This window comes from Chelonia mydas, chromosome 2 (genome assembly GCF_015237465.2).
Source record: "Chelonia mydas isolate rCheMyd1 chromosome 2, rCheMyd1.pri.v2, whole genome shotgun sequence".
Taxonomy (NCBI): Eukaryota; Metazoa; Chordata; order Testudines; family Cheloniidae; genus Chelonia; species Chelonia mydas.
In genome coordinates this window covers 55,227,963-55,254,802 of record NC_057850.1, presented here as the reverse complement: position 1 = coordinate 55,254,802, position 26,840 = coordinate 55,227,963, and the positions used below count along the sequence as shown (strand labels likewise).

General features: G+C 43.8%; 1 protein-coding gene across 19 annotated transcripts in view; it reads right to left on the bottom strand.

Annotated features, from left to right (window-relative positions):
• The window catches only part of JPH1 (junctophilin 1), a 113,072-nt gene that overhangs the window by 30,998 nt on the left and 55,234 nt on the right, over positions 1-26,840 (bottom strand). For 18 of the 19 annotated variants that reach the window (XR_006288482.1, XR_005224290.2, XR_005224291.2 and 15 more), the window contains exon 3: positions 13,161-13,279. The exons of the other annotated variant lie outside the window; for it this stretch is intronic. Coding sequence is in view for 14 of the 18 variants with exons in the window: in XM_043539454.1 (XP_043395389.1) it covers positions 13,161-13,279 (119 nt within the window). In the remaining 4 variants the exon portion in view is untranslated. The remainder of the gene's footprint in view (positions 1-13,160; positions 13,280-26,840) is intronic. 19 annotated transcript variants of the gene reach the window in all.

Here is a 26,840-nt window from a genome sequence, read left to right as displayed (position 1 = left end):
GTTTTATGGGCAAAATACTCACTGTTTTAGACTCATTATGCCAGATGCTGATCTCAGTTACATCAGTTTTCTATAAGTGTAACTTCAGTAACAACTCCCTGACTTCAATAACAACTCCTGGTTCTCACTAGAGTAAGATCAGAATCACACAGTCATCTCCAACTACAGTATAACAGAATTCATGCCCCCTTTCCATTAAAAGATGCATTGTTTCTCCCCAAATCATGTGATTATGTGAGACTCTCAGTTTTTATTTTCCAAAAAGTAAATTTCTAACCCTCACAGAACCACCACCCTCTAGACCCCTAGCCATACCCCTTTGCTGTCTGCAGTGCTGGAAATCAGATTATGCAGGGTCCTAGCATGAGTAGGCTAAGACGCAGGGCTCCCTGTACCTTCTTGTTCACCACACCACATTATTTATCTTTGCAGTCACACTTGTGGTACTGTATTTCCAATATGCAAATACTAAGGTAACTAATTACAGAAAAGGTAAATGTCAGGACTTTAATGGTATTTCAGTATTCACGATTCAGACTGACATCTCACTTTTACAATATGCTAGTTTGTTTTACTGCTTTACTCCCTTTTCATTCTCCCTCTAAACTACAGTATAACAGCTAGAACATTTTGACACCTGCTGGTGTCTGTGTAAAATGAGTGCAATACTTAAATGTGAAAATAGGTACATCTAATGTTCAGTTGGAATGTAAGAGGCATCATGCTAGGGAGCAAGCTAAAATTGTTTCATTTCATAATTGTAAATTGCACCCCACATTGTCCCGGTATGTACTGAGTAGGAGGCAAGAGTTTGAGGACTAAAAATTTAAGAGCCTGATCCAAAGACTCAGAGATTTCAATGGGCTTAGGCCTCAGGAGAATCAGATAGGATCTGGCTAAACGAGAAAAGACACAATGATCAGTTGTTTAAGGAGAAACATTTCAGACGGGAGACTTTAGCCTTCATTCTGTTTCTCTTTCTTAAAGAAAACTGTTGATATCCCAAGTGCAGTCATGCATACCTTGCTGACAGACTGCTTGTTTATCACACATACAGTTCTAGCCAAGAAGAGGGTAAAATTACATTTTCCCACAATATCTTTTTTTCCCCAAGACAATTCAATGCAATGAAAGGCTGTGTCTTAACTAGAGTCATGGAGATTGAGACTATCTCATGCTTCATTATCTTTCAGTAATACCTAATAGGACTCTATGGAGATGCTGGAAACCGAATAGGCTTGGGCAACTGAGAAATTGCTATAACGGAGACAACAATGTTGAGTTTGTTTTCTTTTAAACAGGCATAAACCCAGTATTATTTTGAATAATGGCTCTTGGAGAGGGATATATAAACATTATTATGGGCATGCCTTGTTTATTATTGTTAATGACATATGATAATAAGAAATGGTGCTCTATCAGTCATAGCTATGATATACTGGAAATATTTAAATATAACACTGCCGCGTACTGTGAGGTTCAGAACTGGATGATACCAGACAGAAGTGATCTATTTGAGCAACATTCAGAACTTTCAGCCTTAAACTGGATATGTTAAAATTCATGCACCTTTGAGGAGATTCCCAGGTGCACAATTCAACATAATACCCTCTGCAGATCCTATGCTGTATTGCGGCTGATGTGGGATACTTAAAATTTGGTCAAAATCTTTGACTATTTCAGTCCCTTAAATCAAAGCTTTTTAAGAAAAGGAACAGAAATTAAAATGTACATCTCACATGTCTGGAAATGTTTATAATGGATTAGGAAACTTAAAATCAAGATTCATAAAACCTGCTCTTTCTATCTAACTACACAGGTTGTAAATGTTCCCACACAAGAGACTGACTCAGCAAAAACTTTCTAAAAACTATTATGTGATCTACCTGCCTATGAACTTTCCTCTTCTGTTCTCTTGCTGACAGTAATCCTGCCTGCAGAATTGAGCATGAATGACATAGCCTTGCATCACGAATGTCACAAGGAAAGAGGAGGAATCCTTCCACCCAGATCGTAGATGGGCAGTAAACTGCTCTACTGTTGCATTTCATCCAAATGACTGAAGTAGCCACCATATTCTGGCAAACACACCTTTGTAGGAGGTTTGACAGAAGGATATGTATAGTTGAGATCCCCTGAAGAACTGAGTGCTAAGATGTACAAGGGGCATGCACCCCCTGCAGACTCAATCAGAGAATCATAGAATATCAGGGTTGGAAGGGACCTCAGGAGGTCATCTAGTCCAACCCCCTGCTCAAAGCAGGACCGATCCCCGACTAAATCATCCCAGCCAGGGCTTTGTCAAGCCTGACCTTAAAAACTTCTAGGGAAGGAGATTCCACCACCTCTTTAGGTAACGCATTCTAGTGTTTCACCACCCTCCTAGTGAAAAAGTTTTTCCTAATATCCAACCTAAACCTCCCCCACTGCAACTTGAGACCATTACTCCTTGTTCTGTCATCTGCTACCACTGAGAACAGTCTAGAGTCATCCTCTTTGGAACCCCCTTTCAGATAGTTGAAAGCAGCTATCAAATCCTCCCTCATTCTTCTCTTCTGAAGACTAAACATCCCCAGTTCCCTCAGCCTCTCCTCCTAAGTCATGTGTTCCAGTCCCCTAATCATTTTTGTTGCCCTCCGCTGGACTCTTTCCAATTTTTCCACATCCTTCTTGTAGTGTGGGGCCCAAAACTGGACACAGTACTCCAGATGAGGCCTCACCAATGTCGAATAGAGGGGAACGATCACGTCCCTCGATCTGCTGGCATTGCCCCTACTTATACATCCCAAAATGCCATTGGCCTTCTTGGCAACAAGGGCACACTGTTGACTCATATCCAACTTCTCGTCCACTGTAACCCCTAGGTCCTTTTCTGCAGAACTGCTGCCGAGCCATTCGGTCCCTAGTCTGTAGCGGTGCATTGGATTCTTCCGTCCTAAGTGCAGGACTCTGCACTTGTCCTTGTTGAACCTCATCAGATTTCCTTTGGCCCAATCCTCCAATTTGTCTAGGTCCCTCTGTATCCTATCCCTACCCTCCAGCGTATCTACCACTCCTACCAGTTTAGTGTCATACTGTCCTTCCTTCTCTTGTACAGTAAGGTGAAAGAGTTCTTTTGCAGAGGGTCTCTACACCTGTGGAGTAGGGAGTCAAGATTTGCCCCACACAACTGGAACAAAACAGTTGTAAAATGGAAATTCTTCTTGATGAGAAATGGATCCTCTTACACCCCCTTTACACCAAAATCAAGCCATGTTAAATAACATTACTTTTGATCTCCAGGTATGCAATGAAAAGGAACAGAACGAGGAGTAATGGTCTCAAGTTGCAGTGGGGGAGGTTTAGGTTGGATATTAGGAAAAACTTTTTCACTAGTAGGGTGGTGAAACACTTGAATGCGTTACCTAGGGAGGTGGTGGAATCTCCTTCCTTAGAAGCTTTTAAGGTCAGGCTTGACAAAGCCCTGGCTGAGATGATTTAGTGGGGGTTGGACTAGATGACCTCCTGAGGTCCCTTCCAGCCCTGATATTCTATGATTCTATGATCTCAGGCTGATAGAATCCTTGTCCAGGGGGCCAGGATTCACACTGACACACTTTAGCATTTACTGTTTGGCTATGAGGGCCCCTTCTGTCTCCCAATCTTGGGAGCTTCTAGCACCGCTCTTTCTGTAGGCTTCCATACTCCCTATTATCCTCCTTTAACCTATTTAATTTTGACAAGGTCCCTGTTTCCAAGTTCTTACCTTACTCACTCATGGAGAGGTATTAACTGGGCCTATTCAAAAATATTACTGTTATGATTATTGGATGTGACCAAATAGCTTGAGCAAATCAAAGCCTACTGAAAATTTAAAGCACGTATATATATTCAGAGAAATGCAGTCCTTTCAAGAGATTTGGTTCTCTGACTTTATTCTGAACCCATGATGTGTGATTGTGTTCAAAATTTAGATTACTTTTTCTCTGTCCATACGCCTTTCTACACTTGTTTGCTTTACATATACCAGTATATAATCCAAAATTAACAATTATAAAAAAAACTTAGAAAATCAAATTTAAATCATTATTTGACCTTTCATTGATTTTGAAGTCCGTAAGCTAATAAGTAGTTACATAACAGTTAAATTAATGTCACTTTGTACTTTAAAGAGACAAAACTGCTTACCTAAATTGTTCATGTGAAAGACTGTACTGTGTTTAAATCAGTGATTCTCCTAGATCAGTGGTCACCAACCCACTGACCGCGATCGACTGCTTGATCCTGGGGACTCTCCCAGTTGATTGCAATCTCCGGTGGTGTAGCGGGGCTGCTGCTAAGGCCAGCTCCCTGCCTTCTGCAGTCCCACGCCACTTCCAGAAGCGGCCAGCACGCCCCTGTGGCCGTGGGGTGGGGTGGGGTCTCTGCATGCTGCTCCTGCCTGCAAGCACTGCCCCTGCAGCTCCCATTGGCTAGGAATGGGGAACTGTGGCCAATGGAAGCTTTGGGGCCGTGCCTGCAGAGAGGGGCAAGCGTGCAGATCCATGTGCCCCACGCCCCCTCTCAGGGGCTGCAGAGGTATGTTGGCCCTTTCTGGGAGTGGCGCGGGGCCGGGGTAGGCAGGGATGTTGTGGTACAGAAGAGAGTGCGGGGTGCTGGCTCTGGGAGGGGGAGTCAGGGCTGGGGTAGGGAGTTGGGGTGCAGGGTATGGGGTGCTGGCTCCAGGAGGGGGCTCAGGGCTAGGGGTTGGGGTGCGGCCTCCCGCTGGGTGGCACTTACTACGGGCAGCTCCCAGGCGGCGCTGCAGCCTTCTCCTGCACCCAAACACCCTCCCAGAGCTTGCACCCCTGACCCCCTCCTGCACCAAGCCCCTACCCCAGCCCTGCCCCTCCTCCCAAGCCAGCACCCCAAACCCCTGCCCCAGCCCTGACCCTCCCCCCAAGCCAGCACCCCAACCCCCCTGCCCCAGCCCTGACCCTCCTCCCAGAGACAGCACCCCATACCCCCTCCTGCACCCCAAGCCCCTGCCAAAGCCCTGACCCCGCCTCAGAGTCAGCACCCTGTACCCGCTTCTGCACCACAAACCCCTGCCCCAGCTCTGACCCCCCTCCCAGAGCCAGCACCCTGCCCCTCCCTGCACCCCAATCCCCTGCCCCAGGCTCAGCCCAGAGCCTCCTCCGACACTGCGAACCCCTTGGCCCCATCCCAGCGCCGCACCCCTTCCCGAACCCCAACCCCATCACAGCCCAGTGAAAGTGAGTGAGGGTGAGGAAGAGTAAGCGACAGAGAGAGGGGGGATGGAATGAGCGGGGCAAGGCTTTGGGGAAGGGGTGGGGTAGATCCTGGGTTGCCCTTAAATTCAAAAAGTGATCTTAGACATAAAAAGGTTGGAGACCACTGTCCTAGATACACGCCTTTACTGCAACATTTGAAATCATTGGGAGCACTTCCAGGATGTGACCATATACTGATCTTAGAAAAATACACACACAAGTAGGGTAGAAATAGGGATAGTGCATCCTGTATTATATATAAACGTAAACTAGAAAGGTTTTGTCAAAACAAAACTGCTCATTATAATCATGAGGATGTACTGTAGTTTGAGATGTAATAATGAATTTCTTTGCTTTGGCTCAGGCTGCAAAAAAAAAAGTTAAGTTCCAAGACTATAAGAATAAAGCATGCTGAGACAAAAAAATAAACTCATTTTAAAATAAAATTTCAGAAGATCATGAAATGTGTGGTTTCCCATGTATTGTCTCAGCACATATATCCCAGAAATTGTTCTGAGCTTATGGTCTGGAAATGAGTGTAGTTGCAGGTACTGGAAGGCACATACAACTATGGAGCCAGGATGCTAAGCTGCCTTAATTCCAGTGGTTGGTGACTTTTGGTAAGGAAAGAGGGAATAGGTTGCTGGTAAGAAAAGGTCAGAGGATGAGGGCGCTGGGAGATTGTGGGAAGGCACTGAAGAACTCGTGGCCTTCAACTGCAGGGTTACAACACACTACAGATACCTTGAATGGGAAGCTCACTTGAGGTCTGCCTTACTCCCTGAACAATGTTAGCTAACTCATGTGATTTCAACCATATCCCATAAATGAGGGAGGAGGGTTTTTTGTCTTGATAGCGGGACAAGTTAGCAGGAAAATTGAGCTATAATTTGTGTTAACCTGCGAGTGAAGACAAGCCCTAGAACAGAGGTCCCCAAACTGTGGGGCATGGAGGAACATTCGGGGGGGTGCGGCTGAGGCTTGGCCCCGCGCCTGCCATGACCCCAGCCTCAGCCTCTTTACCCCTGTCTGTGTCACAGCCTTCCGGAGCCGAGGCTCTGCTCCCGGCTCTGCCAGGAGGGAAGCGAGGGGGAGGGGAAGGGCGGACAGGAGTAAGGTGGGGCATGAGGTTAAAATTTTTGGGACCTCTGCCCTAGAAAGATAATCGAAGAGCTGTAACTCTTGACTAAGGAGGAATATGACAGAGGTCTACAAAATCATTAATAGTAAGGAGAAAGTGAACAGGGAAGTATTATTTACCACTTCACATAACACAAGAACTAGGGGGTCACCCGATGAAATTAACAGGCAGCAGGTTTAAAACAAACAAAAGGAAGTACTTCACACAACACACAGTCAACCTACGGAACCTGTGTCAGGGGGACGTTGTGAAGGCCAAATGTATGACTGGATTCACAAAGAATAAGTTCATGGAGAATAGGTACATCAATGACTTTTAGCCTAGATGGGCAGGGACATGACCCTAGGCTCCAAGTGTCCCTAAACCTCCAACTGAAGTCTTTAAAATATGATTTGAGGACTTCAATAGCTCAGACATAGGTGAGAGGTTTTTTTTGCAGGAGTGGGTGGGTGAGATTCTGTGGCCTGCGTTGTGCAGGAGGTCAGACTAGATGATCGTAATGGTCCCTTCTGACCTTAGTATCTATGAATCTACGAACTGCCAGAAACTGGGATTGAAAGACAGGGGGTGGATCACATGAAATTGCTTTGTTCTGTACATTCCCTCTGAATCATCTGGCACTGGCCGCTGTCAGAGACAGGATACTGGGCTAGATGGACCACTGATCTGACCGAGTATGGCTGTAATGTTCTTATTGGACAGGTAAGAGACCAGATAATATTCTGAAAATACATATTAACACTAGATAAAAATCTGTTACCCACCTTTTTGCATCTGTTGTTCTTCACGATGTGCTGCTCATGTTCATTCCATTCTAGGTGTGCATGCGCCCACCTGCGTGGCTGTCGGAGATTTTTGCCTTAGCGGTATCCGATAGGATCGGCTGTGGTGCCCCCTTGAGTGCCACGCTCATGCTAGGGACATAAATAATGTGTAAAAACAATAACCGTGTATCTGATTAAAATTCTATCGGTTACACGGTTAAACGTTTAACCGGGGAACTAGGAATGTGGGGCAGCGGAGGTGTTGCAGCACTTCAACGTTTTACGCGGAGCTCCGCTGCTGGCCCCACACCCGGGATCCTGGCTGCCAACCCGCGCCCAAGGTCCTGGCTGCCAGGACCTCTGGTGCACCAGGATGCATGGCACAGGCAGCAGCAGACAACCAGGTGCACGGGGTTGGCAGCCAGGACCCCGGCAGAATTTAATCGTTAACAGAAAAGCTTAATGCTTATCGGTTACCCGGTTAAACTTTTACATCCCTAGCTCATGTGTCAGTATATCTGGCGCTGTTGGCTCTACGCCCTCTCAGTTCCTTCTTGCCGGTAACTCCGATAGAGGACAGGGGAGCAGGTAACGGAATGGACATGAGCAACACATCTTAAAGAACAGTTACAAAAAGGTAGGTAAGTGGTTTTTCTCCTTCGAGTGCTTGCTCATGTCGATTCCATTCTAGGTGACTCACAAGCAGTGTCCATGGAGGTGAGCTCAGAGTTCATCGTCAGGCAGCTTGCAGCACTGCTCTGTCAAAGCCAGTGTCGTCTTGAGTTTGCTGGGTAAGTGCATAATGAGACATGAACGTGTGGACAGACGACAAGCTAGTGGTCCTACAGATCTCTTGGATTGGCACCTGGCCCAGCAAGGCCGCTGACAACACTTGTGCCCTAGTCGAGAGTGCCATCATGATTGCTGGCGAAGGAACTTTTGCCAGCTCACAGCAGATGCAGGCCGTGGTCCAGGACGAAATCCTTTGAGCAGACATTGGGCGACTTTTCATTCTGTCTGCCACAAACAACTGCGTTGACTTATGGAACGGCTTCGTTCTATCTATGTAGAAGGCCTACTTCTGACGTTCAGGGAGTGCAGCCTGCGTTCCTCATCTGACATATGGGGCTTTGGAAAGCAGATGAGTAAGTATATGTCCTGTCCTGTGTCGTATGAAACTGGGAAACTATTTTAGGCAGAAACGCCGGGTGCAGTCGCACCTGGATCTTATCCTTGTAGAAGACCATATAGGGTGGTTCTGAACCACCCTGATCTCAGACACCCTGCGGGCCGACGTTATTGCAACCAGGAATGAAACCTTCCAGGAGAGAGGAGGAAGCCAAAGGCTCGAAGGGAGGCCCCAGGAGCCTCGACAGCACGAGATTCAGGTCCCAGGGAAGGACGGGATCCCGGACGCGTGGGTAGAGATGTTCCAGGCCTTTCAAAAACCGGCCCATAATGTCGTGAGCAAAGATCGACCTGACTTGGAACAGAAAGTGGAAAGCTGAGATAGCGTCCAGGTGGACCTTGATCAATGTCAGGGACAAACCTTGGAGTTTGAGATGCCGCAGATAGTCTAGGATCTCCTGCAACGAGGCCCGGACATGCCGTTCCGAGGCCCAGCCATGAATCTTTTCCACTTGGCGAGGCAAGTCGTGCTGGTGGAGGGGTGTTCTGCTACCCAACAAGACCTGCTGAACCCAGGCCGAGTGTTCCCATTCGTCCGCATTCAGCCATGCAGTAGCCATGCGGTCATGTGCAGTGCCGCCAAGTTTGGGTGCGGCCACGTGGCCCAACAACTGCAGCAGATGAGAGCGGTGGTGAGCGGGTGGTTCTTCACATGGGAGATCAGGTCCGACATGACTTGAAAACGCGCTACTGGAAGGAACTGCCCCAATGAACTGTATTCGTTGCATTGGCCTTCAGGTGGATTTTTTCTTGTTTATTTACAGGCCAAGGTTGCAGCAGGTGGAATGCACCAAATCGAGGCTCCTCTGCACTTGTTCCCGAGATCTGTCCTTGATAAGCCAGTTGTCGAGATATGGGAAGACCTGGACCCCCTGCCATCTCAGGTAAGCAGCCACTGGCGCCATACATTTTGTGAACACCCTTTGGGCCGATGAGAGGCCAAAGGGCCGTGCCGTGAATTGAAAATGGCATCTGTCCACTATGAAACAGAGGAAACGTCTGTGACCTTGGAATATGGAAATAAGCGTCCTTCAAGTCGAGGGCGGCGTACTAGTCTCTCCGATCCAGGGAAAGCATGATGGAGGCCAGGGAGACCACGTGAAACTTCAACTTCCTGAGAGACTTGTTGAGGTGATGCAGGTCCAGAATGGGTCTAAGGCCCCCTTTTGCTTTTGGGATTAGGAAGTACTAGGAATAGAACCCCTTTCCTTTCATGTCCCGAGGGACCTCCTCCTCCACCCACCCCCCCAAGCGCAGGAAGTTTCTGACCTCTTGAACGAGGAATTCCTTGTGAGAAGGGTCCCTGAAGAGGGATGGGGGTGGGAGCTAGGAGGGAGGTGCAGCCAAGAATTGCAGGGTATAGCCCCGAGATACTATGTCCAGCACTCAGCGGTCTGAGGTGACCTGCAACCAGGCCGAATGGTAGGGACAAAGATGTTTGAGGAAAGAACAAGGTGGATCTGGGGAGCTGACTGGGGCGTTGCTCTCGAGCACACCTTTAAAATGAGCACTTCTGGCCCCCAGGATACTTTGCCGGGCTGGGCTGTGCGGGTGAGTGGGAGGAGGAAGGGTGGCAACAGCTCAAGTTCATGTCTCTATCCTTTCTCCTTGCAGACCCCTGATAAGACTGCCAAGGCCTTGGTGGTGGGGGCGGCTGGAACTGTTTCCTTGCAGACTGAGGCAAATGCATACCCAGCAAGTGAAGGGTGGCCCAAATGTCCTTTAACACAATGGTCTCCAAACTTTTTGGCTTGCGCACCCCCAGGGCAAAGACCGGAAGACCTGCCACAGACGCGCCGCCGATGGAACAGGACCGGAAGATCTGCCGCAGACGCGCCACCAGAGGGGAACACCAGCTGTGGACGTGCAGAGCTGCTACCAAAGAAAAAAACGGTGGAGTGCCGTCCAGCGGTGCTCCTGCTGCCGTGCACCCCCTGGGATGATCTTGCGCACCCCAGTTTGGAGACCACTGCTTTAACACATGGAGCCTCGCATCTGTTTACTCCGCAAAGAGACCTTTCCCATCGAATGGGAGATCCTGGATTGAGGTCTGCATTTCTTGGGATAGGCCAGTGGTCTGAAGCCAGGAGTCCCATAAGTTAAAACTGTACCTGCCCAAGAGGCCTGGTGGTTCACCACCTGGAATTGCAGGCTGGCTGTTGAATAAATTTTCCTCTTGAAAAGGTCCAGTCTTTTGGCCTCTTTATTTCTGGGAACTGAACTGGTGTGTCCCTGCTTGTCCTTTTTGTTGGCTGCAGAGACGACCAGTGAGCCCAGAGGTGGGTGCGTATATAGGTACTCAAATCCTTGGGCCAGGATTAAGTACTTCTTTTTGGCCCTTTTGGAGGTGGGAGGGATGGATGATGGGGTTTGCCAGAGGGCAATTTTCAGGACTCTGTCATGCACTGGTAGTGTCACACCGGCAGGGGTAGAGACCGAGAGCACACTGAACAAGGTGTCTGCTTGCTCAGCCATCTCCTCCACCTCTAAGCCCAAGTTCTTGGCCACCCGTCGAAGCAGGGCCTGGTGTTCCTTAAAATCGTCCAGCAGTCTGGCCCTTGTGGGTCCCCTGTCCACCTTGTCCGGGGACAAGACGATGATTGTACAGGTGGGGAGGCCACGGGACATTATCCCCCGTGGGGTTTTGGGTACTGTCTCCGCTACCCCAACCTCCGAGCGCATTTCATGCACCGATCCTGGTGCTGTCAACTGTTGCTCTGAGGTGGTGGCACATAAGCAGTGCGAGGCGGGCATCGGCATCACCGGCATGCCCCATGCACTCCAATACGGCCACTGGCCGTGCTGCCAAGGTGGAGTGGCCTCTGGTGCCCAGTTGTGCCAGTGGAGTCTCGCCAGTGCCGGGGGAACTGGTATCGCAGTGCTCCCATGGGGCAGGCTACAGAGATCTGCACCAAGAGGACACTGGCGGCAGGGCAAACAGTGCCTGTAGTATGGTGACTGGCGCCTCCCCCTAGGTGATCCGTGTCAAGATGGCGGGGACCGTGAACGCACTGCCGGTGACCAAGGGCGAGTCCCAGAGGATCTGGGCTGCGACGCTGGAGATCTGCGGCACAGAGATGGAGAGCGCTATCTTGGCTCAGGGGGATCAGCGGCCCTCCATTGTCCTCTGGGGGGTCTTGGAGGCTGGCTTGCCCTCGTAGGGAGCCTTTGCTGCGTCCTGTGGCACACGCGGTGCCGACAGCATGGGCAGAGGCCTCTGCTCTCTTGGCGCCAGGGGGAGCTTGGGAAGGTGTCGATGTTGCCACAAATTTGGGTCCCTTACTACTCCTGGGAGTCGGTGGTGGATCCTTTAAGGAGCTATGGGCCCTGACTGGGGAGGCACGTCCACATGGCTCCGGAGTGGCCAGGCTGCCTGAACTGGGTCTTTTGCCCCATGCCCCATAGCCTTTTTTGCCTGGCGCTGGGGAGCCGTGCTTCTTAGTTTTCTTTTTGGGCACCGGCAACGGGGAGTGGTGCTGGGGGTGCACTGGGCACCGAGGCTGAGGTACCAGGGATCGAGTCTGGCTGGGATGGCTCAGAAGCCAGTCGGAGGGCAGCCTCTATGAGGAGAGCCCACAAACAAATAGCATGCTCTTTCTGAGTCCTGAGTCGAAAGGTTTTACAAACACAACACTTGTGATTCACATGTGATTCCCTCAAGCACTTGAGGCAGCTGCCGTGGGGAGCACTCACAGGCATAGGCCTGTTACAGTCCGTGCAGGGCTTAAACCCCAGAGACCGAGGCATGCCCAGTCTGGGGTGAAGTCCCCAATGGGACTCTGACTTCTAACTACACTTAACAACTACTTACCACTAACTACTACGAACAACTATTTACACGGCCCTAAGGCTCAGTGTCAGAAGAGATGAAACTGCTAGCCCTTGCTATACAAGCAAAGGTGTTCCAATTAACCACCACGGCGGTAAGAAGGAACTGAGAGGGCGTGGCGCCTGATACTCCGACGCATGAACGCAGCACTCGGGGGGGGTGTGTGTGTGTGTGCCACCGCTGACCCTACGGATACCGCTAAGGCAAAAATCTCCAACGACTGTGGACATGGAATTGACATGAACGAGCACTCGAAGAAGAACTGAAGTTCTTTTTTGGTCTACATGTTTTGAAATTGTTTTTATTTTTATCAATTACTTTTTAAATAACCGTTGAAGGACACCTAATATATGGTAAACATTCCAGTGCTTCTTGTTATCCCCTCTCCACCAAATGGCCAACGAATATGTGCTGTGAATGGGCAGATCTACAGGTGGGAAACTGGGGTGGAGCAATTTCTGTGATACTTTGAGTACAGGGACTAACACATTTGTGTAAGGGTCAGGCACAATCTAGCCCTCTGTTTTTTACTTAGTTCTTAGTTCAGGCAAAGCTGTCATTGACGTCCCAAGATTCAGTAATGATTTCAGGATTTGGCCTGTAATGAACATGGCATAGAAATAACTCTGAAAATTCAGTTGTATTATGTTCTCTAAAGACAGAGTAAGACTTACTCTAACTTCAAACTTAAGGGAGATGCTCAGACACAGCATACTCCTATAAAATCTTGACACTGACACTTCAATAATGAAAGGTTTTATAGGAAGCACTATTTGTTACCAAATGATAATACAATAAAAACAAAACCCTCTTGAACAATAAGTGCTCTTCATTGCCTACACACAACTATGGTTTCTGAGTAAGTGATTAAATTAAAAATGGGATGAACTTTTTAATTTAACAAAGAACCCTTTTCTTTAAAAAATATAAAAAGGAAAATATCCCCCAAACAAAACAAAACAAAACAAAACCAATCAAAATTTTACCTGGTTGGTAGAAACTTGGTGAAAGTTCTCTGGCAACTGCTCGTGCAATATCACTTTCCTGGCGAGCAGCCTGAGCAGCCTGATCCGCAGCATCAGCTTTAGCTCTTGCATGTGCAGTTCTATACAGAGCAGAAAAGGGTTTATATGCACAGATGCCGTTTCATTAGTTGCATTAATACACCCGAGAGCAAAGTATTATTGTCTCTGGAAAAGAAATGATGAAGTATAGCCAGAAAATTATGCCTGTTGATTGTGAATAACTGCAAAAGAGCAAACCTTCATACAAGTTATCATGACCCATGTAGTCTACACAAAATAATATTGGGACAATTATTGGTCTGCTTTAATCAGTCTGGTTTGGAAGTGAATGGAAAATATCTTTGTTTGATGCTTTGGGGGATTTTTCTTCAGTCTGCTGAGCTGAAATTTGTATAAAGATGGTTTTAATGAAGTACAGTCAGTAGGAAATATGGCCCAGCCTTAAAAGGTGGCATCATGCGAAGACAAAGCTGATCAGTTGCAAGGTTTTCTTGCCAGTGAACTCAAACAAGCAAATTTGTATTCATTTATTAAGAAAGATGGCAATACAAGCAAATACAATATAATGATTGCATACATTTACTTTTGATGAAAATATCATGCAAATTTATAAATAGATGCCAGTTTAAGCCTTGGTGTTGCAAAGTTTAGAGATCTAAAATAAACTGTTCCTAATAGATGCTAAAGGGCTTTTTACAGTACACCCACGTTCTTGACTTTGCAAAATTAAAAAAATGTAACTGGCTTTGACAGAGGACATAACTGATCATACAGGTACAAAAGTACCATAATGGAAAAGAGATCGAGAAAAAATCATTAATGCAGTCAGAGAACCCTGATAAAACTTCCCCCAACATTTCAGCAACCACAAACAGCTTTACAAACCAAAATTATTAGAACTAGAAAAATATCCACCTCCAAGTACATGGGATGTCATCCAGATTATACCAACTATAATTGTACAGAATGTAATTTTCTTTTATATAACTCCTTTTACATTTAAGATATCTTGAAGTGCTTTGCAAAATAATGAATTATATTCAGCTAGTGTAATCACTATGTAGGCCGGGGTGGCCACATGCAGCTCTTCAGAAGTTAATATGCAGCGACTCCGGGGCTGGAGCTACAGGCACCAACTTTCCAATGTGCTGGGAGGTGCTCCCTGCTCAACCCCTAGCTCTGCCACAGGCCCTGCCCCGACTCCACCCCTTCTCATGCCCTCCCCTGAGCCTGCCATGCCCTTGCTTCTCCCCCCCACCCCCAGACTCCTGTATGCCACAAAACAGCTGATTGGGAGGTGCGGGGAGGGAGGGGGAGGCGCTGAGAGCAGGGTAGGGGAGCTAATGGGGGGCTGTTGACGAATTACCGTGGCTCTTTGGCAATGTACATCGGTAAATTCTGGCTCCTTCTCAGGCTCAGGTTGGCCACCCCTGATGTAGGCAAATGAAGACAACATCCTGAACTCAACCTCCCCCCTCCCGCCGGTAACCGAAGAGTTTAGTAGTGCCCATGATAAAAAATAACGTTGCTTATTTACTACAAAAATGTAATTATAGTATAAATAAATAAACAAGCTAGATAAATGAGTAACTATGGTATTTTTGTGTCTAATATGGCAATATGTATGAATAAAAAAACCTTCTGAAAAGAATTAAAGACACTACCACTGTTGGTATGGAAGTTCATAGAAACTAGTGGCATCGATTTTAAGACCACGGTGACCATTATGATCATCTACTTTGACCTTCTGTGTAACGCCATTCATAGACATTCACTTGGCAATTCCTGTATCAAGCCTGTTATTTCTAGATCAGCTAGAGTGTATTCTTTAGAAAGACACCCACATTTGATTTAAAAACTTGAAGTGATGGAATATCTAACACATCCCTAGGTAAATTGTTCTAATTGTTAATTATCCTCACTGTTAAAAATGTGTGGCTTATATATAGTCTGGTTTCTAGATGCTGGATCTTGCTCATGCCTTTGCCTATTAGTACAGGGCTCTTTAGTCTATCAGAAAGCTGTCTTTTTAAACATCTGAGGCCAAAATGTTTCCTAAAACGCAATCATTAAAGAGGATTAATTAAGCTATTCCAGTGGCAGTCGAACTACAGTCCTCTTGTACAATAAATATAGATCTATAGAAATGAGCATATATTATATACTCTGTGACTGTTCCTAGACCTGAGGCCCCCTAAATATCTACAGTTTGCATATTGGGGAAGTCAAGGAAATCACAGAAATGTAGGGCTGGAAGGAACTTCAAAGGCCATCTAGTCTAGCCCCCTGCACTGAGACAGGACCTGAGAATCCCTGACAGGTGTTTGTCTAACCTGTTCTTAAAACCTCACAATGATAGAGATTCTACAACCTCCCTTGGAAGCCTATTCCAGTGTTTAACTATCCTTATAGTTAGAAAGTTTTTCCTAATATATAAAGTAAATCTCTGTTGCTGCAGTTGACATGGAGAACAACTGATCATCATTCTCTTTATAATGTCAATAGTTCAGTTTTACTGTACTTGCTTTTATTACAAATTATATCTGGATTTAAATCAAAGGGTTTCAGTTTGAAAGCAGCCTTGGCTTTCTAAACTGTGGGTGCAACTAATGCCATTAGATGTATTCTTGCTTTTTTGATTCACTAGGGTAGTTAAATATCTAAATGACATCAGTTACACCCACAGAACTGTGGGCACAAAATCAGAGCCTTTTCAAAATCAGTCCCATTGGTACAATCCTACAGATGTCCATCTGCTTATACCTGAAAAGTGACTTAAACGAGGTGTACTGTGGGCTGAAAAGCTTAAGCAACATTAATTGGCATTCTGCACTAATCCTAAATGTGCTTTACGTGTAGTGCCATATGTCTTCCATGCATCAGCTATTAGGGATCCAAAGCATACAGTATAACATTTATCTCAATTTAAATTCCATTTAAACTCTCCATTGTCTTATTTCTCCACAATATCCTCCTGTATGTTTACAGTACCTGCTAGTTGAGTGTCATCTGTAAATGTGATCAATGTACAATTTACTGTACTTCTCCAGCACATTATTAAAGATACTGATCTCAAAACAAACCTTTCTAGTAATCAGCTTTCTCCCCAGTATAAGGCAAACCATTAATTATTCTGTTTTCCATCTATCAGAAATTTTTGAATAAACACTATAATATTCTTAGTAACCAGATAGCACAGGGGTGGGCAACATTTTTGGCTTAAGAGCCACATTGGGGTTCTGAACCTGTATGGAGGGCTGCTGCCCGGTAAGAGCTCACAGCCCCGCCGCCCAGAGTGCTGGCGACACGGCAAGCTGAGGCTGCGGGGGAAGGGGACAGGGGCTAGCCTCCCCAGCCAGGAGCTCAAGGGCCGGGCAGGACGGTCCCGTGCGCCGGATGTAGCCCGGGGACTGTAGTTTGCCACCTCTGATCTCGTATATCTGACTTAATCAGTTCTTAATGAACCTGTGCTCTTTATCAATCATGTGGCTCCTCCTAATTGCTTTCAAGCTGTTTCTTGATTCTCCTAAATAATGAGTAACATCACTTTCTTGAAGGTTATTATTCTCTTTCTAATTACAATCTTTGGAAAAACAAATGCCAAGCTTAGAGCTCAGAGTTCTGTGTGGTCAATAACAGTAGGGCCTGCTCTCACTAATTTCCTCTTTTCACGGAAGAACCTTTTTAACTTTTGCTTTTTCCCTTTTACCCATTTAGTGCCCAATGCTGCAAAGCTCTGTGTAAACAAAACTCCCGTAGAAATCAACAGTACATCCACAAATTGCAAGGTGTGAAGGTCATGATGAATGACGAAATGAAATGTTAAGGGAATCAATCACTTACATTTTATTTTTACATATTTTTCTGACGTTACAACACACTTAAGCTATTCTACAGAGGTTGTCATACTAACCTCATTACCATAGTATCTGAGTACCTTCCAATAGAGCATTAAGTGACGTGATTAACATCTATCATGCATGATTTGTTCTCTCCCCAGTGGGAAAAATGTGCAGGCAGAGCAGTGTTTTGTTATGGTAGGATTTTTTTTTTTTTTTTTTTAAAAAGCATATTCTGCTATATGGAGTTACCAAAGGGTTGATGGCTCCATGCCCAGGTAGACCGAATAACTTTAATCCAGACAGGAGGTGACAAAGGTGTGTATAACTGATGACCGAACACTGTCTGACAAGATGAGAGAGACTCTCCTAAGCAACTGGAAATGAAAGAAAGTATTACTCATGGAGTCTTATATGTAAGAGCTTTGCATCAGTGAGGAAGTTCAATATTTTTTCAAAATGTTATCAAAATGATCATTGAAATTTATCATTTGAGAACTTGTTTTTGTATTTCAAAAAACAATTGTAAAACAAAAAAATTGGCAATTCGGGGGGGCGGGGGGGAGGGGAATACTCCCTTCCCCCAGCTTTTAGTTAGAAAACCTTCAACTAGATCTGCCCATGGATGGATTCATTCAGACAAATCACTTAAGAAAAGTACCTAAGAAGGGTCCATACCTCCCATCTCCTCTATGGTGGAATCTGGTCCACTAGAATAATCCATTTAACTTTTAGGGCATAAAAGTCTGCAGTGTTACACATGCCTGAGAAGTGAACTATTCTCATATGATGTTACAGTCAAATAGACAGTGTACATGTTGTATATTTGTGCTCCCTTCACCTGAGGCTGATTATTAGAACAAATTAAATTTTACACTAATAACTTGACCAGTTAGAGCACATTTCAGATGCCAAGGATTTAGGTCAATTGTGTGAAAAATAAATCTGCATTATTTGTGTAATGTGCAAATATACAAGGGTGGATTGATTTAATCACCAATTTTGATAATGATTTAAAGAAGAAAACTTTGATTTAAATAATTGATTTTAATTGCATTTGTACTTTAGTTATTAGGGTTGATTTTCACTGGTTGGTAACCATTAAAACATGTTGATTTGCAACTAAATATAGCTTTTATTAAATTTGGTGCTTCTTTATTCTTATACATCTTTATTTAAGCAATTATATGGCATAACAGTCTGATTTTTAAAAATGTTTTACTATGTAAGAAAATGGTGTATGATGCATTTCTTATTATATTTTTTTATTTGTGATTTATGTCAGGCTTTATTTGGATAGAAATGCAATTAAACTAAATACAGAAAACCAGCATTTTTTAATTAAATAAAACTTAAGTATGCTGGATACAAGCTTTCTTCTTTTATCAAAATTTTTATTTTTTGCATTTAAAACTAACTTATTTATTAAATAAAGGAAGCATTATCTATAGTTAGTGAATTGTTTCTGGTCACTGTGTCCTTTAAGATTTTAGAACTAGCAGAGCTCACTCTTCACACCTAGTTTTTATTCACAGATTGGAAGAGGAAAACAAGCTTTTCTGCTTTTTCAACTCCAAATTGGTTTCTTAACTTTGATTTAGCTAGCTGAATAAAGTGAAGTGAAGAAAATATTCTCTCTGCACGGGCAGATGAGGCTACTGCTGGCAAAATCTGGTTTAGCACTTCAACATGCTCCCGTTCCAGGTGCTTAGCCAGTGATTTCCACCAGTTCAGTGGTTTGACTTAAACTTGATAGCAAATAAGTACTGCATAATTATTATTTTTTTGCGATTCATTTAAATGATTAATAGATTATAAACAGCTTTGGTCTTAACATAGGATGTCCATTTCAAATAAATAAATTGTAACTGGTTTATTAAAAAAACCAAAAACCTGTATTTAATTTAAATCAAAATAATCGGATTTTAAAAAAACTAATTTTTAATTTTTTTTAAATTGATTTTTATCCACCTGAAATATATCAGAAATATTTTGCTATTTTTATTAGTTTTGTAGTATGAGATGTCTAAATGCAGTATTCAAAAATACTGTTAAGAGTATGTCGTGGATTTTTAACAGGAGACTTTGATACTCATCATGGTCTCATTTGATTACACTTCTGATATAATTGAATAGTCTGAATTCCATAGATGTACACGATGTAAGCAAAAATATCAATATAAAAAGGCTTACTTTAAAGAAAAAACTACAGTTGGATTACATGAGGCATCATGCTCATTTGCCACCTTTCGCTTCACATAGCTATGGAACGTAAATATATTCCAGCACTGGTCGTTGCTCAGAATAAAAATAGCATGCAATGAAATCCTAATAGCAAATGTTGATAGATAGGACACACTGCAAAACAACACAGCACATGAGCTGAGATAGTTGTGGGGTGGATGTTAAGGAATAGAGTGTACAATAGAGGCAGACCCATTGTGAGACCCAAAACAACCCACTGTGAGACATAATTAGAGAATTTATAGGACTAATATTGATGTTCAGAGCCCTGGAAAGGAAAGAGTAGCTAACATTTGTTTAAATAATGGACACATTGACATTATGAATTCATATTATTCAAAAGGCTAAAATCTATAGAGATCTTAGTCCCGCTGAAGTCTTTTCAAAAGTTCTTCAGTATCACTCTGTTTCAAATCTTAAGGACTTCAACAGATTTTTTTTTTTTTTAAAGAAATCATCTTTTTGCAGTTCATGTCCCTTATTGAGTTGTCTTAAATTCCACACTAAATTGATTGTGAATTACTCTGAATTTAACCTTTCCTTTTCTGCGCTCATTCATGTTCCTTAATCAGGTACAAAATGCCTAGAAAGAGGTTAATAAACCCCCCCCCCCATTTGTTTTTCTGTACTTTACAGTTACCATATCAGTTTTTTTAGTTCAAACGTATCTTACTCAATACATCTAGTGAGAGCAATGCTTGAAATGTGCAAGTCAATTTGGTAAGTTAGATACTAGTAGTATTTGAACAGCTGAGGTTTGAGTCTCTCAAAGGTAGCAAAGGGTCTGAGCTCTCCCGTGGGGGTAGGTCCTCAGGTGCAGGGGTGACAGACTGCACATGGCATACACCCAGGCACAGATGAATCAAGCTGCTCACATTATGATATGTTAAAGATCATGAGACTGAACACTGGAAACAAGCAAAAATAATAGGCTTTGATGGCGCTTTCATTTGCAAATATCTAAATTTACCCTGATAGAATACAGGAAACTGGCATTTGGGTATAATGCCAGAATGTTTCAGACACAAAGCAGGTGAAGTTAACTACACCAAAAACTAGCTAACATGAAACAAATGCAAAAATTGGATTTGTGACAAATTCAGTTGGCTGTTCTAAATTGAACCTACATTGTTGTATGCAGTGTTGTTGTAGCCCTGACGGTCACAGGATATGAGAGAAACAAGGTGGGTGAAATAATATCTTTTATTGGACCAACTTATGTTAGTGAGAGATGCACGGAAGTTTTCCTCAGATCAGCTGTGAAGGTGTGAAGTTTGAAAGCTTGTTTTGTTTAAGCCAGCTTTAAGGGGGCTTTGTTTTGCTAGTGATGCAAACCCGCCCCAATGGGAAAATGGAGCTGTCCCTGTCTATGCTGTAATACAATCACTGCTAAATTAGTAGGAGAGTTTTATTTATTGCAGATTGCATTGTATTTTATTATTTTTGCAATGTATTTGACATCGGTGCTAGTGAAGACATCAGCGTTGGATCTTTTCCTTGGCACCATCTTCTCCACTAGTCTTAAGTATCACCTGTCTGCTTGATAGGGCGTTGGCTTGTCCACTAGCAGGATTCTGAAACTCGTGTCCTTGGGGGTCTAACACAACCTTCATGGACTGTTTCAGAAGAACCAATTTCAGCCTTGTGACGTGAATGCTTCTAGCAGAGAACAACGAGTTGCTTGGAATATGTGATTTCCACAGAAGTAATACCTACTGTGTGCCGCCTTTAGGGGGGATTAGTCCATTGCTGGATAGTCAGGGCTTGAAGCTCCCAGGTTTCAAGTCTGCCATACTAAAGAGCCCTGTAAGGGGAGGTCTGACCGGAAGAGTTCAGTCCAGAGATGACAGATTAGTTAACAGTGGTTGAATGTAGGAGATTGAAAGTAGTTCTAGAGACTTTGGAAGGTTTTGAAGTTCAGCCTGAAACTAAGAGCTAAGAACTAGTGTGTTGGATGCTTGTCAGGTTCTGTCTGACTGCCACAGACTGTAAAAGGGAACTGAGGAAGGGTTGCCCTGCCCTTTATGTCCTCATGTGAGAGTAGGAGGCAGCACAGGGCACACTGATATTAAAAAATAACACCACCTCAGGTGTGCCTCATGTGCACACCTTCAGTGGGATCCACAATGCTGCATATGCAATGAAGAACTGGCACCTATTTGGCATTCACTGGTGGTGCAAAAAGAGTATAATTTATTGTAGTTTGGCATTTTGCAAGGACCAAATTCAGCTCCTCCTGCAAGGAAATAAAGCACCTGAGGAAAGGTGATCTGTGCTTGTGTACACCAGGGCTGAATTTAGCCCTGTTGGAGCCAACACAGGGTAATTAAATTAGGTAGGTCTTAGGTCTTTATCTAATATCCTCCTGATAATTTCTTTTCCTCTTCTGCCACATCACATGTGAATTATACATCACTTTATGCATCTAACTCAAACTTTTAAAATGTCAAGAACTCGCAGTTAGCCACTTCAATAAGTGGTCTGATTTTCAGAAGTGCTGAGCATCCACAGCTTTCTTTTGAGTAAGTATGAAAATCAGACTGCTTATTTGGGTGTCTCAATATGGAATATTATTGGGTGCCTTAATATGGAATATGGTGCTCAATTTTAAGCACCCAGGTTTGAATAATCTGGCCCTTTTAATGCTAACACAGTACATGTTGTCCTACTTCGCTCCTTACACTGGCATGCCGGTCATTCTCAGTTTAAGAATTTATCCTGGAGACTTCTGTGGAAGTTACACCCACTTTCTCCTGATGGTCTTTGGATGAAATTGACCCAATAACTCTACAAAGGACACTTGTCTGTATCACTTGGTAATGTTCAGAGCTAATGCTATCTCTCTACTCTCTACAGCTATTTCTGGTCATTTCAGCTCTAATGAATGATTCTAGTTATATATTAAGTGACTGGGTCTGTAATTTATTGTAATAAGATGCAATAGGACTATTCCACTCTCTCCACATCCTTTACTCCAATGATGCATATTAATTTATATACTACTTACCAAAGATGCTGTTTTGATCAATCCCCCTGCTTGCTTGCTCGCTCTCTGTTGTTACAATATCTTTTGGAAGAAAGGCATCCTGTTTCCTAGCTGTAATTTTGGTTTCTGTACTTTCCAGGATGAAAGGTTACAGGTCAGACAAGCAGTGCTACTAATCACAGCAGAAAATATCCATGAAAGGCCTACCACTTTTTCTCTCTGATTCCTTATATGACATTGCCATAGTATGTGTGCAAGTGGAACAAAGCACATATTGTTTAAGCAAGTTTCCAGAACAATGGTATTGCCTCTTAACAGTGGTAGACTTATGTCAGAGAACAAAAGTTTTAAGGGGCAAGGAGCCAAACAGGTTAATAGGAAATATTATATGCTTTCAGCAATTAAGATCCAAAAGCAGCTAGTCTACAACATGACAAGGCATAGAAAATAAGACAAGTATAACCAAACTGGGAGTGTCTATGAAGTGGTGTAGCCAAAATAAAGAAAATTAAAATTACGGGTGGGGAAAAAACTCTTTTCTTACAATTTCAGCCACAGGTGCTGGAACTAGGGGTGTGGGCGGGTGTGTGTGTGTGATGCTGCATCACCTGGCTTGAAGTGGTTCCCATTATATATAGGGTTTGCAGTTTTGTTCAATTACTCTCAGCACCCCCATTATTCAGATTGTTCCAGAACCCCTGATTTCACTAGGCAGGAAAGAAGGAATGTAACTAGAAGTTGTCTAAGTCTTTTCACTTGTGAATTGCAAAGTAGAGGAAGGTATAATGTGGTCTTACACAGGAGATAGTTCCTGGAACTAATTTCAAGCAAAATGCAAAGTGACAAGTAGGTTCTTCCATCAGTGAATGTTGTAGAGATTTTTGATCAAAATTTCCAGGTAGAAGATCACCTTTTTTGTGTATTTCTAAAAAGGTGGAGAGTATTTCCACCTCAAGAGAGAACTCAAAGAGGATAGCATTCTTGTGAGGGAATTTGAGCATTCTTCTATGAACAACAAGGTGTAAAAAGGGTGAACTCTTAACAGGTTAAGATGCTTTGTCTCAAAGTGTTGACTCATCTAGGAAGTCATCCAGGTGTAGTACTTACTGAGACTCTTCACAGATACATTGTCAAAACTTTGAAGACCCTAAAGACCACTGCACATCTTAATGAGGGGATTTTGTGTTGACCATGGAGCACAATCTTGAACTACAAGTACCTCTGATGGCAGTGTGGAGGTAAGAATACAAATCTATTGAGGAAGGTCCTTAATTGATGGAAATTGTGAACAATCAAATTGTGAATGGGAACCATCTCTAGGACACAACCTCATTTAGCCATTTTAGGTCTGTTCCCCATCCTGGCCATATGGAGTGAGCAAAGAAAGATTTCTCACTGGCTCTGCTATTGCTCCTTGCCCTACTGACTCCAGTGAAAGCACCTTTCCTCCATCCTCATTTGTCCAGCCCACCCTATGCCTTTTGTAGAAATGATGAGGTCCATGGCCTCACTCCAGGAAGTTGATCTCCAGTTTGCCCTGCCTGACAATGTTCAGTGTATGCTCCTCTCCATTTAAGGTGTCTGACTTTGGCAGTGATTCCAGCCTAGGGCTGTCGTAATGTTCAGGGAGTGCAAAGTCTGTGCATATGACTGTCCCTGATGGTGGGCCAGAGATGTACACGGGTCCAGTTGGAAGCCAGAGGAGCAGGGGAACTTGTTTTCATCAAGATATGCTTACCACTACTAGATTAAAACTATATTTGAAACTGCACATTTAAATTTGGGAGAGCAGCCATTCTACTAGCAGGCACCAATGGTTTGTTTGTCTGTTTCTTTCTATATGATTGGCCAACAAAGTAGTAGTAAAGCTTCATGGCAGCAGGTTAATATATAGGATGACAAACAAAACTGCATTTCAAAGATACAGTATTTTCTTATGTAAGCAATAAAGAACACCCACAGACATGAAAGACGTTAAATTGCTCTGAATGTATTTCTTTTAATATCAAACTTGTCTGCTTTAACACTCCTGAGGAATTGAGCCAGATTTGAAAACTGTCAGGAAAAATTATATCAGCCAAGTCACAAAATCTATTTGTCTCCCCTTTACCACAACGTAGGATCATTTAAAAAAACCTGAAATATTACTTGATAGTGTCCTCCCGTTTGTGTGCGCACGTGTGTGTAATGGCCAAGACAAACTTTTGCATGAGCAGCTTGAGAGAGGTAACGTTTATACTCTGATCCTATGTGGGGAATCTTCTTCTTACAGTTTTTTGTTACATCAGTCTTATAAGGGATAAATTTGTACATGGTCCCCAGAGGCAACAGAAATGGGCATTGTTAAAAAAATAAATTAGAAAGTCTTTACAAAACATAAGAACCCTCCAGATACAAATACTATGTCACATGTGGGCAGCTTAACTGGTTAACTTATTTTCTTCTCTGGCTGCCATTCTGCTTGAGTGATTTCCTCCCCTCCACCCAGGTCTTCAAGTTCCCAACTATATCCATACACCAACGGAGTACATTTTATCCCTTCCAAAGGGCTGAACAGTAAAAATATCTCAGACCTGGAGTTGAAGGCAAGTAAGTCGGCAAAGCCCAGTTAAGGAACATATGTGCCTTTCTAAAGCTGGATATTCCTACAATTCCAGAGCAGTACATTCAGTGTTCTTTATCTTTTCTAGAACATGAAGGATTCAAAGGACTTCCTGCTCCAGTATTTCATCTTGTTGCTGGACCAGGTATTCAGCTCTCCATCGAGTATGTGGGGAAGAAGACCAGGAGTTAACTATCCTGGTGTTAGCATTTTTCAGATAAGGGAAGAGAGGTAATGATGAGGCTGAGTCAGAACACTGTTTTCAAGCTCTGTGGAAAGACTGTTGCACTGATTTTTTCTTTGACACTGTTGTCTACTGGCATTAAACAACTTGAGACTTTTGACAATATTTCCTTACTGAGCAAGAGTAACTAGTTGCCTATCCGGCTCTTGTGCAGGCATAGCAAATACTGGAAAGCACCCAAAGAGCAGGAAAACAGGAGTAAAGGGGACAGACTGACCTTCACCATTCCAAACCGTGGAAGCTATAGAGCAGCAAAACATAGCCCAGATTCCAAGACTGCAAACACAGGGTTTCAGTCTGTGGATCTGGAAGTTGGAATTCTTTGAAGATTCACACTTCAAAAACACATGGATAGGGTCAGATCTTGACCTGCCACTTGCAGGCATGTAGGACACAATAGGTATCTGCTGTACAGGTGAACAAGTCACAGAAAGGCTATATGGGAAGGTTGTGGGCCTAATGAGCTTTGGTGCATGTTTCTGCAGGGGTTCAATATTCTCCACCATACAGGTTGTTTATGATGGGCATTGAGCAGAGATGTGGCAGAGTTCACAGACACCCTGACAGTCCTTTGTCAGCTCTTGTGGCTGTGGAGCTATGCCACACACTTTGTCAGGAAATTCCTTCATGTGCTCTGCAGCCAATAGCTAGCCCCAAAAGATTTAAGCATTTTAGTAATTCAAGGTGACTTATTCTAACCTCACAGCACACAGAGATCCCCTTCTTACTTGAAAGAACACCAGTAATAATCCTAAAATTGGCTCTATCTGAAATACATTTGTATTTGTGCTAAAAGATGAATGTCTTAATATATCATCTGAAATATTGTTTACTTGAGAGATTATCTTTGACGGTATTTAGCAAAATGTCGTATCACAAATATGGGTCAAGAACACGTAATGGGAAGACTGCCTAGGGCAGCATAATATTAGAGACATCACAATGTTGTATGTATACAGGGTTGAAAAAGTTTAGTATGCTACTAGACAGTAGTCAAGATCTCCCTCAATATTTTCACAGCAGCTAATTTTTAATGCTTCCAAATGTTGAATCATAGAATATCAGGGTTGGAAGGGACCTCAGGAGGTCATCAGGTCCAACCCCCTGCTTAAAGCAGGGCCAATCCCCAACTACATCATCCCAGTCAGGGCTTGTCAAGCCTGAGCTTAAAAACCTCTAAGGAAGGAGATTCCACCACCTCCCTAGGTAACACATTCCAGTGCTTCACCACCCTCCTAGTGAAAAAGTTTTTTCCACTATCCAACCTAAACCTCCCCCACTGCAACTTGAGACCATTACTCCTTGTTCTATCATCTGGTACCACTAAGCCCTAGTTTACATTACGGGTTTAGGTCGAATTTAGCCGCGTTAGGTCGATTTTAAAATGAATGCGTCTACACAACCAACCCTGTTCCGTCGACCTAAGGGCTCTTAAAATCTACTTCTGTACTCCTCCCCAGTGAGTGGAGTAGCGCTAAAATCGACCTTGCTGGGTCAAATTTGGGGTAGTGCAGATGCAATTTGATGGTATTGGCCTCCAGGAGCTATCCCAGAGTGCTGCACCGTGACTGCTCTGGACAGCACTTTGAACTCCGATGCACTAGCCAGGTACACAGGAAAAGCCCTGGGAAATTTTGGATTTCATTTCCTGTTTGGTCAGCGTGGCGAGCTCAGCAGCACAGGTGACCATGCAGTCCCCCCAGAATTGCAAACGAGCTCCAGCATG